The sequence below is a fragment of the Procambarus clarkii genome, chromosome 28 (genome assembly GCF_040958095.1).
Source record: "Procambarus clarkii isolate CNS0578487 chromosome 28, FALCON_Pclarkii_2.0, whole genome shotgun sequence".
Classification (NCBI taxonomy): Eukaryota; Metazoa; Arthropoda; class Malacostraca; order Decapoda; family Cambaridae; genus Procambarus; species Procambarus clarkii.
The window spans coordinates 3533312-3548856 of NC_091177.1; the positions used below are offsets into that span (position 1 = coordinate 3533312).

Below are 15545 nucleotides of genomic sequence, written 5' to 3' on the forward strand. Positions count from 1 at the left end.
TGCTTCATCAGACTTTTGTTATTGGTAGAACTGTTATTATTGCTAGAGTTTTTATTATCAGTGAATGTTGTACTCTATAAATGGTTTCATAACTGTTTATTTTGTGTGATGCGCGTGCGACCTGGCCAGGATTCCCACACTCTTTTAAAGCCTCTAATTCCGGCTACTTCCGTTTTCTCATGTCCTTGTTTACAATTTTGGCTTCTGACTGTTTTTTTTTGTTTCCCAGCGTGGCCTCTTATTTTTCTTCCTCAGTCCCTGGGGCTCCCTGCTGACCTCTGTCCCTGGGGGGGGGGCTCCCTGCTGACCTCTGTCCCTGGGGGGGGGGGCTCCCTGCTGACCTCAGTCCCTGGGGGGCCTCCCTGCTGACCTCAGTCCCTGGGGGGCCTCCCTGCTGACCTCAGTCCCTGGGGGGCCTCCCTGCTGACCTCAGTCCCTGGGGGGCCTCCCTGCTGACCTCAGTCCCTGGGGGGCCTCCCTGCTGACCTCAGTCCCTGGGGGGCCTCCCTGCTGACCTCAGTCCCTGGGGGGCCTCCCTGCTGACCTCCGAATGGTACCTCTCCAAGATTCGGCAGAAGGAGACAGCGAGGGGATCGTGCACTCTTGACCTCAGCACACCCAGGCACCTGTAACCTGCCAGGGAGGTGCAGTAGCAGAAGGCAGGGGGGTAGGAGTAGGCAGGGAGGAGGAGGAGAAGGCAGGGGGGAGGAGGAGAAGGCATGGGGGAGGAGGAGAAGGCAGGGGGGGAGGAGGAGAAGGCAGGGGGGAGGATAAAGAGTGGAGGGGGCGAGAAAAAAATGAATAATTAGTCAACCAAAAATAAAAATGAAACGGTTAACAAGTAAATAAAAAAGAAAATATATGAGACAGTCAGCAAAGCACAGATTCTTAATGTAGAATTCCGTCTTGAGTGATAACGAGTCTTTTGGCGGCAAAACTGCCCCGCGGACCTGAACAATTACTGTACAAAATATATATAATATATGTGTTGACAAGCTTGTAGATATTGTTCTTGTTTAGAGATAATGGTAATATTCGCCTGTCTCATCTATCAAATAGTAGCAACGGATACATCTCTGTCGGTCTAAACAGTCAACACCTGTCTGTCGGCCTAAACAGTCAACACCTGTCTGTCGGCCTAAACGAGGCACACACATGTATATATAGGTCTAAACACTGCCTGTACCTCTTTCACTTGCGGTGACATGGGGCGCCGTCATCCTGAGGCAGGTGTTGTGAAGGTCAGGGGAGCCCAGGTAAGGGAGGGAGGCGAGGGGCAGGAGCCCTTGCCCGAGGAGGCTGCAGGAGCCGCCCCCAGCTGCTGCTGCCCCTCCTCCTCCTGCTCCGCCCCGCGGCGGCGGCGCCACCATCAGGAGCACCTCCAGCCACCCCGCGCTCTCCTTCCCTATCACACCTGTCGGGCTGACAAACCTACGTTAGTCTTCCTCCGTCAACACTCCAACACATATAAATCGCCTCCTGTAACATAAAATACACATTTACTTCGCCACCTCCAGCACAGGAAGCCTCTACATCACCACCTCCAGCACAGGAAGCCTCTACATCACCACCTCCAGCACAGGAAGCCTCTACATCACCACCTCCAGCACAGGAAGCCTCTACATCACCACCTCTAGCACAGGAAGCCTCTACATCACCACCTCCAGCACAGGAAGCCTCTACATCACCACCTCCAGCACAGGAAGCCTCTACATCACCACCTCCAGCACAGGAAGCCTCTACATCACCACCTCCAGCACAGGAAGCCTCTACATCACCACCTCCAGCACAGGAAGCCTCTACATCACCACCTCCAGCACAGGAAGCCTCTACATCACCACCTCCAGCACAGGAAGCCTCTACATCACCACCTCCAGCACAGGAAGCCTCTACATCACCACCTCCAGCACAGGAAGCCTCTACATCACCACCTCCAGCACAGGAAGCCTCTACATCACCACCTCCGGGTGGTGATGTAGAGAATATTCCTATGATGTAGGAATATTTACGGGTCGTAACTCACAACTCGAAGGTGTCGTAGAAGGAGGCTGGTCGCGCCTTTGCGGTTGTACAGACGACAGCGTTGGGGAACATGTGGCGAGGTACGACCTGAGCCACCACGTAGTACCGGGGCTGGCACGACTTCCTGCTCGAGGCCATGGAGGACGACTCGTTACCCTCGACCATATCCCTCGCCTCCAGCACCCGTACTTTCAGACGCCCCGGCTCACTGTAGAAGGTCTGAACACATTGTTTGGTGTGTGTGTGTGTGTTACTTTGTCAATGACTTCCCACTTGTCATAAATTACAAATAATAATAATAATAATAATAATAAATGTTGCTGCAACTATCAATTATTAACGAAAAGTAAATTTTTGTTTGTATTTAATCTGAACACATATGTCCAATGTTTTTCCATGGAAAACTATATATTATTTGTTTTTAAAGAAGCGAGAGTTGGGTGTAGTGAGGGATGAATATTTACCCTGAGGAGGAGGTGGGCCACGGTGGGCCGGCGGTGGTCCAGCAGGTGGGCGTAGTGGGCCTCGTAGTACTGGATGATGAGCGCCTGGGTGCGCACTCGCTGCTCCTCCGCCTCCTCCAGCAGGGACCTGTACCCTGAAGAACATTAACCAAACATGGGAGTCGATGTTTACACAAGTGCGCGCCATCCTCACCAACATATACCATTGACACACAGCTGTTGTAGGAGGGGAACACAGGTGTTGAGGGATGGATACAGAGATGGAGGGGGGGTGTGGCTTACCTGGGGTGGAGGCGGAGGATGGGTGCAGGTGGCCTGGAGACGTCAACAAGAGGAAGGAAGACCGGATACTGCGGTAGACACCTTCCCAGTACTCGTCAGCTGCCCTCTGTGTATCCCCGCCACCACAACACCCGCAATTAATAAACAACAATAAATATAATAGATACGTTATAGAGAAAATTAGGTCGGGAGTACATTAGACAACCGATGGTTAGAAAGGCGGGGTCCAAGACCTAACAGCTTGACCATAAAGGCACAATTCAGAAGTGAACACGTACAGCTTGGACCAAAGAGCCAGAGCTCAGCCCCCCGCAAGCACAACTAGGCGAGTACAGCCTCACCTGTGGCCTGGTGTTGACGCTGACCATGAAGGTGGCGACTACCGCGTCCCACAGTCGCTGGAGGAGGCGCTGCTGGAGGGTCGAGGGAAGGTGTTGGAGGCGGAGGAGGGCGAGTGTTGGGGTGATCACGTGATCCAGGAGGGCTTCCTCTTTCCCTGCCTCGCACGCTGCCTCTACTGCCTCTCTCAGCCTCGACTTGACCTGCGCACCACACCACCAAGCGACGGATTATTCTTTATCGCTCAGTAAATGACATTATATTCAGCACCTAAAATTTAACAATCGGACAACACATTTCTTGACCGCCACGTGTCCCAGCTGGCACGTACTCCCCCCCTAGTTAAGTATCTAGGACACTTGAGACACCTAGCTGGGTATCTAGGACACGGACACGTGTCCCAGCCGGCACGTATCGGAAACATCACTGGAGCAATATGCCAGTCCATGCTGACCTGACAGACAGCGGTGTCTATGGTGCGGTCGAGCATGAAGTCAATGTTGTGGGCGACGCTGGTAGTGAGATTGGTGACGGAGTCCTGAACCTGGCTGGCGGCGGCAGTTCTTCCCCGAGCCACCAGCCGCCCCACAGCCACCTCCACGCCCAGGGCTCCTGCCAGCCCCATCACCGACTGCAGGGCGCCCCACATACTACCCACACGCCCTATAAACTGTGGGCGTGGGCAAGGCAGGGGAGAGAGAGAGAGACAGGTGTGTGTCATAATTGAAGTTTATCATATTTGCACCAACACTGATATTGTAACAGTTAGTATTGTTAGTTAGTATATTGCAGACCCCATACCTATCCTGTGAGCTGTGGCGACAGTGTTCCAGGCACACGATGGGCTCAAGAGCTGAAACCCAGTGATCTATGAGCTACGTAATATACCTTTGGAGTCAACGGTATATTTATACCTACATTGTATTTAGCCTCAAATTTGTGATAGTTACACTTGTAGCAAATATGCTCATCTCTGAAATTGAGAATGTGCTTTCCGTAGAGTTTGCATTTTTCTGTAATATTAACTATCAAATGAGAGAGAGAGAGAGATATGCACTGACTTTTATAGATAGATATATTTAATATAGAACAATGTTAATTAAACATTGTTTCAAGTCAATGACTTAAGGCTTAAGTACTAGAAACATTGAGAAGTTACCTCCAGGTCAAAACACGGCGTGGGTGTGGGCGGTGGTGGAGGGTGGGTGGCGACATGGGTGGTGGCGGGTGGGGGGAGTATGGCCAGCCCCTGGCAGCAGACGACGGCCAGGGAGCACAGGTTCTCCAGCACCAGCACCAGCAGCGCTCCGCTCGTCTCCTCATCCGGCCACTCCAACGCTTCCCACCACGCCCTCACCTGCAGCACCCACACACTCTCTCAACATCTTATTACAAAAGCAAGTTAATAAATTAGTGCATAAACACAGTTTCCTCACACTGCGACACCCGGGCAACAAGTAAAGAACACAAACATAATTACCTCAGCAAACACACTCAGCAGTTCCTGGAAGGAAGATTTGTAGGTGGGGGCGGACGGGGCAGCTGAGGTCGGGGGCAGCATAGACGGAGGAACACTGGGTGAAGGTCCAGGAACAGCAACAGTAGCGGCACAAGTAAGATGATAAGTAGCAGATAATGTAGAACTAATGGACTCGGGAACAGTGGAAGAAAATTTAGGATCAACTGAGGGGCAGTCGGAAACAGCCAAATGGGATACAGGAACGGGTGATGAGGACACGGGAGCGGGCGATGAGGACACGGGAGCGGGCGATAAGGACACGGGAGCGGGCGACAAGGACTCGGGAACAGTAGGAGGATTAGGAAGACGATCCAGAAGCAGGTGGCGCTGAAGGCGTGCGAGTGTGTGGTGGTGGATGCGGTTGAGCCAGCTGGCTACACTACCCAGAAACCAGCTGGGGAATCCCTCGACGTCACCCCTCTCACCATCTGCCGCAGAGTCCCTTTCTCCAGCCTCCTGGACTACCCTGCGTGGTCAACAACGGTACTTGTTAGTGAGAGCCGAGCGGCATGAGCGGCCTCCCTCACCCTCTCTGCATCCATCACTCCTCCATGCATGTAAGCCATATAACCAGAACTACCGAGACTACCACAAGGGCAACTGACGTGTGGAGGCGAGCCAGCTCCCTGTACAGTGACCAGAGCGGGGAGCCCACAGAGAAGTCCTCCAACACCTCGCTTCCATCTAGAAAAGAAGCGGGGATTACTAACGTTATTTCTTATCGGTCTGGTTGTAATAATAATGATCAAAGTATTAGCAGTGGTGGTAGGGGTAGTGGTAATAAAAGCGGTAGTAGAAGGCTAGTAGTAGTAGTAGTAGTAATCCAAGAGGGTAAGTAGCAAGGTAAAAGTAATAGAAGCAGAAGTAAGAGGTGCAGTGTGGATAGCAGCAGTAGAGGTGAATGTATATACTTCATAATAATACACTTATTATCATTATTACACATTTATTCGAGGAATGTGAGTTAGAACCTGTGCCGTGTAGAGTCGTGGACTTGGGCGTGGGCGTAGAGACCGGCGTGGGTGTAGAGAGCGCAGGGTAGGTGGGGCTGAGGAGTGGTACTATGATCTTGGCTAGATGTCTGCTGAACTCTCGGTAGCTGATGGTGGTGTAGGTAATGAACATCTCCCTGTGGCGGAGACTATGTTAACAGCTGTGGAAGGTGTAGGAGACCAGTTTCTCATCTTACATCTATTCTCAAGCTATGCCAAGGCCCCACCCATAGGGGGGGGGGGGGCATTATATCACATTTTGTGTATGGTGCAACAAAGACTATGTTTTTAAACAAAAGTATCATACACTTTGATTTGTGCATATTTTTTTTTTTTTTTTTAATTTTGCCTCGAGGGGCGAGTTTATTGGGCAGCGCCACTCATCTTGTGAGTGGACATACCGCCATAGCAGCATGTACAACACTCCCCAATAGGAAGAAAACCCGCTGGGTTGTTCATCTTTAAAAAGGCCTTTTATAATGTTGATAATTATTTGTACAGTGTATTTACAGTAGGCTACAGGGCGAGACACCAAACCCCTGCTCGGGCTTCCCTCGTCCAAGCTACGCCCGACAGCAAAGATGTAATCATCACTTTTAATGCACTATGTATTCAAACTCGGTATCTTCTAAAATATAAATAAACGATGTTTTGTATTAGAATTTTGCGTATGATTTAGCTTAGGTGTTTAGCTTCTGTTGGCGATAATATATTTGTAGTACGTGGGCGAAGCATTTACATAATTGCTATTCGAACAGATGTCGTCAGCGAAGCACTGTTCGAGAAATGTCCGAATGTCATCAGTTTTAAGTCATGTGTAAAGTATTTTTCATTCATAAACAGAGGATTTGGCGACTGCATGGAATGAACATTTGGCCTTTGTTGATAAGGACAGACTGCTAAAATTTAATACAATCACATAAGTCACGACTATAGGGAACATTTTATTTTACTAAATGTGCTTTTATAAAATTTTAAGCTTCGTATATCTGCCAAAAATGCAGTTCCCTTTAACATTTGCAGACCTAAGATGACTTACCGATGCTAACAACAAAAACTAAATAATCTTATAAAATTAAATCCTAAATCCAATTATTTAGAATTTTTCTGTTCTTAAACCTAATCCTGACCACTAAATTATCTTTTTATTATATTAATGTTGCCTTCGAGAACACATAACTAACTTCTTGTTGAAAATTATATTTACGATTTGAAGACATGATCGTAGTTGTGTGCGTCTTGTTTTATAGTAGAGTGAGCCTCGCGTGTTAGGCTCATGAGGCTGTGTAGGCGCCCCTCCGCCTGCCCCTGCCAGCTCCCCAATACTTCGCCCCACCTGGAATAATACGTTTGTTTACTCGTCTTAAAAATCAAACGAAACCACAACAAATCAAATCAATTACCGGAAACGTTTCCCCACTATCATACGAGTCCGGATTAGCAGGAACTTCGTGTTATATATGAATATCTTACAATCACGTAAACGAATATGAAGGCACACAGTCAATTCAAGTACTATTTAATAGTAGAAAAGGAGATACATAAACTATGTAGGACCAGGACAAGCAGACACAGACAAAAAGAGCCAAAACTCAGCCCCCGCAAGCACAATTAGATGAATACGTGCCAGACAGCCACGCAGACATGAGACAACCCGGCGAAGAGCCATACCAGAGGGTGGCGTGTCTGGTGAGAGCGGCGTAGACGTCATCGTGGATGACTGGCTGTCCCGTCTGGTCCAGGAGGTGTCTGGTGCCCGGGTCCTCCTCCAGCCTCCGCAGCGTCCTGTAACCAAGGTCAGCCGACTTTTAGATCTTACTGCTGACCGACTTCAGTTAGGCGAAACATATGTACGTTTACACCACCTCCTGCTGTGCATTTGGTCAATAATTTACACCACCTGTTGACGTGGATTTGACCAATCGTTTGCACCACCTGCTGACAGGAATGCGACCAAGAATCGCCACGCACCTGAGTGTGTAAGTGAGCTGGGGTCGCCAGTGGCGTCCTGGGGGAAAAGCCTGGTGAAGTGACCTGAGTCTCTTGAGTTGAGAGTAGACGAAGATCGTGAGAGAGTGTAACAGGTGGTCGACATCCTCTTGCGGGTACTTGCCTCTCGCCATCGCGAACTGAACCGTCTCCAGCTGGTGGTAGATCCATCTGGCGTCCACGGTGGCTAGGCGACTGCCAACTAGCCACCACACCAGCTGTTGAACATCATCAGCCAGGCAGAGTTTGATTCCCAGCTGGTTCAGATCCTCAGTGGCTCGTTGGGACAGCTGGCCGTTCCACAGAAGGGGTCTGTCCTCTGTCTGGGAGAAAGTACGAGAGAGAGAGCGAGCACGAAGGTAAATAAACAGTGATATTCGTCATTTATAGATTAATCTTAGTGAGACACATACTCTCACCACGTGGGTGTGGGCGTGGAGGTTGACTGTGTGGGCGTGGAGGGCGGCAGTAACAGCGGCGTGGTAGGCACGACGGGGTCCCTCCTGCGGCCACGTGAAGACGCGGGAGGCCACTAGCATACTATGTTCCTCCCAGCTCCTCTCCCGCCTGTTCCTCCCCCACTCCTGAAGGACCGTCAACCAAAAATATTAAGCCTGCGTATATATGAAGGAGGTATTTTCATGAAGGCATACCCCAGCTCAGTTAACTTCAGAGTATCCCCTAAACAGCCTATTCACGCATGTATGTACACATATATTTATATGTATAAATTTATACACGTATGTGTACTTTAGATTTTGTCGGAACTGTAATAAAAGGTAATAACACATAGAAATTACAGCCGATTTAATGTGCATTATCGTGGGCTATGAAACCAAAGTTGGTTATGGTAATGCGTGCAGTGTGGCTCCTCCCAGCCCGTGGCGGAGCAACTTGAGCCACGCACGCACGCCCGCCCGCCATTGTATTGCTTGCAATCCTTGTTTAATACGTCGATACCTGAATTCAGTTCCCTAGTTGCTACGTGAAGCACTCAACTATTCATTGTTGGTCCACCTTTGCAAGGTGGGCCAACAATTGAACGCCATCCTGCATGATGCGAGACCGTCGCTCTGCCGCTCTGCCCAAGTGGTTGGGCCAGCTAACAGAGGACTCGACAGATAATATATAAATAAAATAATGTAAATAACAAACTGATGTCCACCGAATGCAATACCAACCACTCCTTAAGAAGGTAAGAATTATTACTCACCTGTTCGTCTGGAACTGACTGAATATGACTGTGACAGTGCCATCTGGAGGCCCTGGCAAGACCAGAGCCTTGGGCACAGCCCGTGTCCCTGGCACCACCAGACCCGGCCACAGTTAGGTTGCTGAATGTCTCGTGCTCCGTCGAGGTGGGTTTCCAGTGTTTCCTCAGCGACAGAACACAATTCTTAAACATAACTGAGGACCTCTGGAGCGTCACAGAGATTCTGCCATGCTGCCAGTCACTCTTGAAGGAGCACCGCTGATAAGACCCTCAAGAGTGTAGTCGTGAGGTGTCCAGAGGGTCACGTCATAGAAGTGCTGGCATCCTTTAAAGCCCCACACTAAGCACGACATATCAGGGAAGCTGATATGCATTTGCAGTGTGCAAGAGATCCCACCAGACGAGCGCCACGATCACAATAAGCGGAGGCTGGCACCATATATGCTCAGATGAATGGTATCACGGCGTTCACTACCACCGAGATAGTAACAATAATAGTTGTCACACTTGTATCTAAGTTTAACGGCGAGGTGTTTGGTTCAGCCGTGTGGAAACCTAGATCGAGTCATTGTCTCAACACAAAGGTTGCGTTTTGAGGAGAAACTTGAGAGTTCTCACAACTCGTGTATACCCGGCCACCCGTGTGGGGGCTGTACCACTGCCAGCGGCCGTCCTGCACACACCACGCCACACCACTATTGTCAGGGAGAGGCGGCCTGCACCACTGCCCAAAGGGTAGGGAGGCAGGCAGGAAGGGAGGGAGCTGAATGAAAGAACGCGGAAGTTAGGGAGAGAACGCGGAAGTTAGGGAGAGTGCAACGCAGACGTCGAGAAGTAGAAATAAGAAGAAAGGGATTTAGAATGAGAGGGAAAATATGGTAGGTAGAAAAGGAAGAGAGTGAAGGGGGATTAGATGGCAGACGTACGTGAGCCTGGCAGTGTAACACAACACCGGCCGGATGATGCTATTGATGACATTATCCGGCCATGCCCCTCTCGCGCCTGTAGTTCACCCACGGTAACCCCCCCCCGGCCCCCACGGTACCGCCCCCCCCCCCACACACACCAACACCCACGGTACCGCCCCCCCCCCACACACACCAACACCCACGGTACCGCCCCCCCCCCCCCACACACACACCAACACCCACGGTACCGCCCCCCCCCCACACACACCAACACCCACGGTACCAGCCACAACAATAAGAGCGACTTATCAACTAATTCCTTTATTTATTCCCACAAACGTGATCATTCAGGTACAATGTTATTCCATTCCATTCATCTGGGACTCTAGGAGACTCGAACCCTGCACCCCCACGCGTATAAGGCCGAAGCTCTACTGACCGAGCTATTAAGCAGCCTTAATAAGGAAAAGTTTCCAGAAGCAGCATCCTGCTGCCAAACTGGAGTTATTGACTTTCCCTGACCTACTGAACCTCAGAGGAAATAGATATGTATATTAACATTAAAAATCACTATCACTTCTCGAGGCGTCAGAGACAAAACCGAAAACTGTTCGAGAGTTGTGCAGACAGACCCTCGCTACAGAGCATTTAAGTTGCCTAGAAAGCTTGATAGATCATTCAGAAGCCCTTTGAACACCTTGAACGCTAATGAGCTGCTCATCTTGGCATTTTTTTTGGCCAGTCTGCGCACGCGAGGATACGCACGCAAGCTACAGTTGCGAGGTGTGCACGCAAAGGTGTGCACGCACCGGCTATACGGAGTGTGCACACACCTGTGTTCCCAGGAAGGCTAATGGCTGGTTCAGCAACTGTAATTGCCTTCTCCTCTTCCCCAGAGTGCCTATAAGCGGCCTTTGTCTGACTTTATACAAAACATATAATAATAATAAATAAATAAATAAATAAATAAATAAATATATATATATATATATATATATATATATATATATATATATATATATATATAAATAATATATATATATATATAATATATAATATAATATATATATATATAATATATATATATATATATAAATATATATATTATATATATATATAATATAATATATATTAATATAATATATATATATATATTATATAATGTCCTTCGGTTTCGGTTGAAAAGTTATCCTTTGGCGACTGTTTTTACTATATTGTCACATTTGGTTTGTCTCTCAAGTTGGTTCACACGTCAGGAAAATCTAGAGACAAAGATGTATACAAGTTATCGTAGTGATGCTCTTCAGTTTCTTTAATGACAATGATATAATATGGCGTTTAATGCGGGTACTGGTGGTCGAGAACGCTGGTGTCAACATGCGCCATATAGCGCCACATACCATATAGCTCCACACACATACCACATAGCTCTACACGGCGCCACATACACATATAGCACTACGGTCACTGTCCTGAGTCGCTGCACGTCTTGATTGAAGAGGGACCTGGTAACCAGGACTTGGTGGTCGTCCTGGCGGCGAAGTTTTGAGGCCTACTTGAACCACAGGGTGCACATCACCTGCTGACCGAGCAGGGTCAGCAGACCGTCTGCTGCTCTCAGGGATTGACTTGTGAAACCAGTTACAACTTAAGAGACAGGGCCCGGGAGCTGAAGCTCGATGCTTCCAAGTAGAGAGAGAGCTGTAAGTACGCACACAATCGCAGTCTGACAGGCAAATACATACAATGGCGTGACTTAACGGACATAGTCACGCAACAAGTCGTTTAATGCAGGTTTTTGGCCGTTTAATCTTAATGTAATATGTGACTCTCCGTCTCTATTGTTTGGTGGAGACAGTACAGTCTCTCCACGCACACGTAAACACACACGCATACACACACACACACACACACATACATACGCACGCACTCACACACACACATGTGGTGGAGGCTGACTCCATACACAGTTTCAAGTGTAGATATGATAGAGCCCAATAGGCTCAGGAACCTGTACACCTGTTGATTGACAGTTGAGAGGCGGGACCAAAGAGCCAGAGCTCAACCCCCGCAAGCACAACTAGGCGAGTACACACGTTATCTGATAAAGAGTGCTGGGGAGACGGGACACCACGAGCGTAGCTCTCATCCTGTAACTACACTTAGGTAATAACACACAAACCTATCTCCTGAAGCCCATATACAAATAATAACATCTGCGGCATATGCGAGGCTGGCTAACATCAGGGGCAGCCTTCAGGAACCTGTGTAAGGAATCCTTCAGAACCTTGTATACCACATATGTAAGACCAATCCTGGAGTATGCGGCCCCAACATGGAGCCCGTACCTTGTCAAGCACAAGACGAAGCTGGAAACATTTCAGAGGTATGCCACTAGGCTAGTCCCAGAACTAAGAGGCATGAGTTACAAGGAAAGGCTGCGTGAAATGCACCTTACGACACTGGAAGACAGAAGGGGAGGACATGATCACTACCTACAAAATTCTCAGAGGAATTGACAGGGTAGATTAACTGTTTAACACGGGTGGTACGCGAACAAAAGGACACAGGTGGAGACCGAGTACCCAAATGAGCCACAAGGACGTTAGAAAGAACTTTTTCAGTGTCAGAGTAGTTAACAGATGGAATGCATTAGGCAGTGATGTGGTGGAGGCTGACTCGATACTCAGCTTCAAGTGTAGATATGATAGAGCCCAGTAGGCTCAGGAACCTGTACACCAGTTGATTGACAGTTGAGAGGCGGTACCAAAAAGCAGAGCTTAACCCAACTAGGGGAGTACACACACACAGGTGTGTGTTGTTGTAGTGTGTCTAGTTGTAATCACAGCTAGGTGAATACAACTAGGTGTACCCACACACACTGCATATGGTCCTACATATACGAGTATATGTGGTATATGAGGTATACCGAGTATATCGCCGAGAGGTGCTTGGGACGATCCCCAGCTAGGAGTGATCAATAGACTTCACGGTCGACAATATAGAAGATATTTGAAGAAGATATAAAAGAAGAAGACAATTAAATAGAGATAAAAGGAGTAGTGAGAGATGGAAGAGGAGAAGAGGGAGGATGAATAAGATAAATAAAATACTTAAACGGCTAAAAAGCAAAACAGGGTAGGAAATTTGAATAAAAATAGAAGAGATGACCTTCCAGAGAGACCTCACAAAGGCAAGACCTTCCAGAGAAACCTCACGAAGGCAAGACCTTCCAGAGAGACCTCAAGAAGGCAAGACCTTCCAGAGAAACCTCACGAAGGCAAGACCTTCCAGAGAGACCTCACGAAGGCAAGACCTTCCAGAGAAACCTCACGAAGGCAAGACCTTCCAGAGAAACCTCACGAAGGCAAGACCTTCCAGAGAGACCTCAAGAAGGCAAGACCTTCCAGAGAGACCTCACGAAGGCAAGACCTTCCAGAGAGACCTCACGAAGGCAAGACCTTCCAGAGAGACCACAAAGACAAGAAGCTTCCAATGAGTGTCTGTTAAAAAGAATGTATACAGTCTAATTCATGTAAGTTCTTCATTTGGTCTCCCTAGAAGGTCCTCTTCTTCGTCTAGTTTTTTTATGGAAGATCCAGCTTTTCGAGTCTGCTAGGTAAAGCAGACGAAGTAGAAGACCTTTGCGTGAGAGAAGATGAAGAGGAGAAACCTTCTCGAAGACCAGAAGTAGAAGAAAAAGGAAGATGAGCAGTTTGGGAAAGAGGGACGGACCCAGCTGAATGAAAGAGAAAGTCTGGAGGGGTTGTGAGAGCGAGCGCCGAGCGGTAGGGGCCTCCAGCTGCTGGCGCTGCATAACCGATGCATCATTGCACTCTTCGACTTAGACTCGCTCACACCTTCGTCCGTTCTGGGTTGCGAGAGCGGGGCCTCCAGTCCGTTCTGTTGCGGATTTCACGGCGTGGGAGTCCGGCACTGAAACATCCACCAGAGCTCCGGTGTTCGGTACATGCATCATACCATTACATAGACACACCGAGGTCTTTCTCTGGATATATTGGCGTTTTATGTCGGGAGTCCAAGTACAGGACTTCATCACACAAAAGTTTTCTTTAGCTGTACTGGTTCTCAGCGCGCGCACACACACTGTTGAGAATACAATGCTAGAAAAGACAGCTGGTGTTGAAAAAGGAAAACTGGTGAAGTGGAGTTGAGGGTGGTGTAGGTGTGACAGAACACCGGTATTGAACAAGTGGTGGCGAGTGGGATCCTTGTGCGAGTGTGGCCAGCATGCGGCTTCTGGCACTCGTCCTCATGGTGGGCGTACTGGGCTTGGCCTCAGGGATAAACTTGAACATCTTCAGGTGGCCCACCTTTAATCGCAATAGAAGTGGCAAAGGTGGCAGTGGTGGAGGAGGAGGCTACGGTGGAGGAGGAGGCTACGGCGGTGGAGGAGGCTACGGCGGAAGTGGAAGCGAGAAAGGAAATCCCCTACAAAGTCTGCAAAGGCTTAAAAATCAGGCTTTCACCAGCCTCAGGAACCTGAAGGAACCCATAATCGACGGGATCAGCAAACTTAAGAATCATGTATTGGGTCTGAAGGGTAACTTGCTCCAGTTCAAAGGTGATTTACTCACCAAGGCCGGCAGGTTCCTTACCAAAGGTCAAGACAGTGGTAAGTCTAGCTACCACAGTCGACCGCCATCACACTACGGTGGTAGTGGCCATGTTGCTGGTGGTTATGGTGGTGGGGGTCGTGGTGGTGGTGGTTATGGAGGTGGGGGCCGTGGAGGTGGTGGGCATGGTGGAGGTGGTCATGGTGGTGGGGGCCACAGTAGTGGTGGTGGACACAGTGGAAGTAGTCATAGTGGTGGGGGTTATGTTTCTGGTGGCCACGGGGGTGGTGGCCACAGTGGTGGTGGCCACGGAGGGCACGGGGGTGGTGGCCACAGTGGTGGTGGCCACGGAGGGCACGGGGGTGGTGGCCACAGTGGTGGTGGCCACGGAGGGCACGGGGGTGGTGGCCACAGTGGTGGTGGCCACGGAGGGCACGGGGGTGATGGCCACAGTGGTGGTGGCCACGGAGGGCACGGGGGTGATGGCCACAGTGGTGGTGGCCACGAAGGGCACGGGGGTGGTGGCCACAGTGGTGGCGGCCACGGAGGGCACGGCGCTGCCCCGGCCTCCAGCTACAGTGCTTCCCCGGCCCCCAGCGCCGTGTCCCCTGCTGCCAGTTACAGCGCCCCACCAGCTTCGACCCCCAGTTACAGCGCTCCTCCAGCTTCAACCCCCAGTTACAGCGCCCCACCAGCTTCAACCCCCAGTTACAGCGCTCCTCCAGCTTCGACCCCCAGTTACAGCGCCCTTCCAGTTTCGACCCCCAGTTACAGCGCCCTTCCAGTTTCGACCCCCAGTTACAGCACCCCTCCCAGCCTTTACAGCCTGTCACCAGCACCGTCAGGCGGGCACAGCAACGCGAGGTCACCGTCGCCCAGCGGATTCGTCGCCCCCAAGATTACCTTCAGGGGGTTCACGGCCTCCGTGGCTCCTTCACCTGCCGGTTACAGTGCCTCTAAGGATGGCTCAGGCCAGGCACCTGCCCCAGGCTACCGTATCCCTGCACCCACTGCTGCTGTCACTGGAACTAGCACTACCAGTTCATACAGCCAGGTTAGTGCAACATCCAAGCGGAACGCTTTACCAGCGGGTCCAGCAGGATCAACGGGCAGCAGGTACGGCGAGCAGCAGGAGCAGCACATTAATGCTCCTCTCTTCGCCGCCATGACCATGGGCCACCTCTTGGACGAAGACGAAGTCTTACTAGGAACGGCAGAAAATTCCTGGCGGCCGCTCACG

The 15545-nt window shown here is 49.9% G+C and overlaps 2 protein-coding genes across 8 annotated transcripts in view; one reads left to right on the top strand and one right to left on the bottom strand.

The window, feature by feature from the left end:
* Positions 1–15545, bottom strand: part of LOC123755005 (protein unc-13 homolog D) — a 17587-nt gene continuing 2042 nt past the window's right edge. Inside the window, exons 1-17 of one of the 7 annotated variants that reach the window (XR_011229843.1) lie at positions 8821–9748; positions 8021–8191; positions 7590–7930; positions 7290–7403; positions 6826–6954; positions 5598–5755; positions 5232–5310; positions 4588–5092; positions 4267–4464; positions 3562–3777; positions 3110–3310; positions 2769–2874; positions 2487–2620; positions 2024–2241; positions 1187–1422; positions 309–633; positions 1–276 (exon numbers count right to left, since the gene is read on the bottom strand). Coding sequence is in view for 6 of the 7 variants with exons in the window: in XM_069332793.1 (XP_069188894.1) it covers positions 488–633; positions 1187–1422; positions 2024–2241; positions 2487–2620; positions 2769–2874; positions 3110–3310; positions 3562–3777; positions 4267–4464; positions 4588–5092; positions 5232–5310; positions 5598–5755; positions 6826–6954; positions 7290–7403; positions 7590–7930; positions 8021–8191; positions 8821–9012 (3144 nt within the window). In the remaining variant the exon portion in view is untranslated. Of the gene's footprint in view, positions 634–1186; positions 1423–2023; positions 2242–2486; positions 2621–2768; positions 2875–3109; positions 3311–3561; positions 3778–4266; positions 4465–4587; positions 5093–5231; positions 5311–5597; positions 5756–6825; positions 6955–7289; positions 7404–7589; positions 7931–8020; positions 8192–8820; positions 9750–15545 lie in introns of those variants that run through there. The other 6 variants (XM_045737390.2, XM_069332793.1, XM_069332794.1 and 3 more) reach the window with 6 other exon arrangements.
* The window catches only part of LOC123755085 (uncharacterized), a 15562-nt gene continuing 13342 nt past the window's right edge, over positions 13326–15545 (top strand). Inside the window, 1 exon segment of the mRNA XM_069332569.1 lies at positions 13326–15544. Coding sequence (XP_069188670.1) covers positions 13980–15544 — 1565 coding nt within the window. The 5' untranslated portion in view covers positions 13326–13979.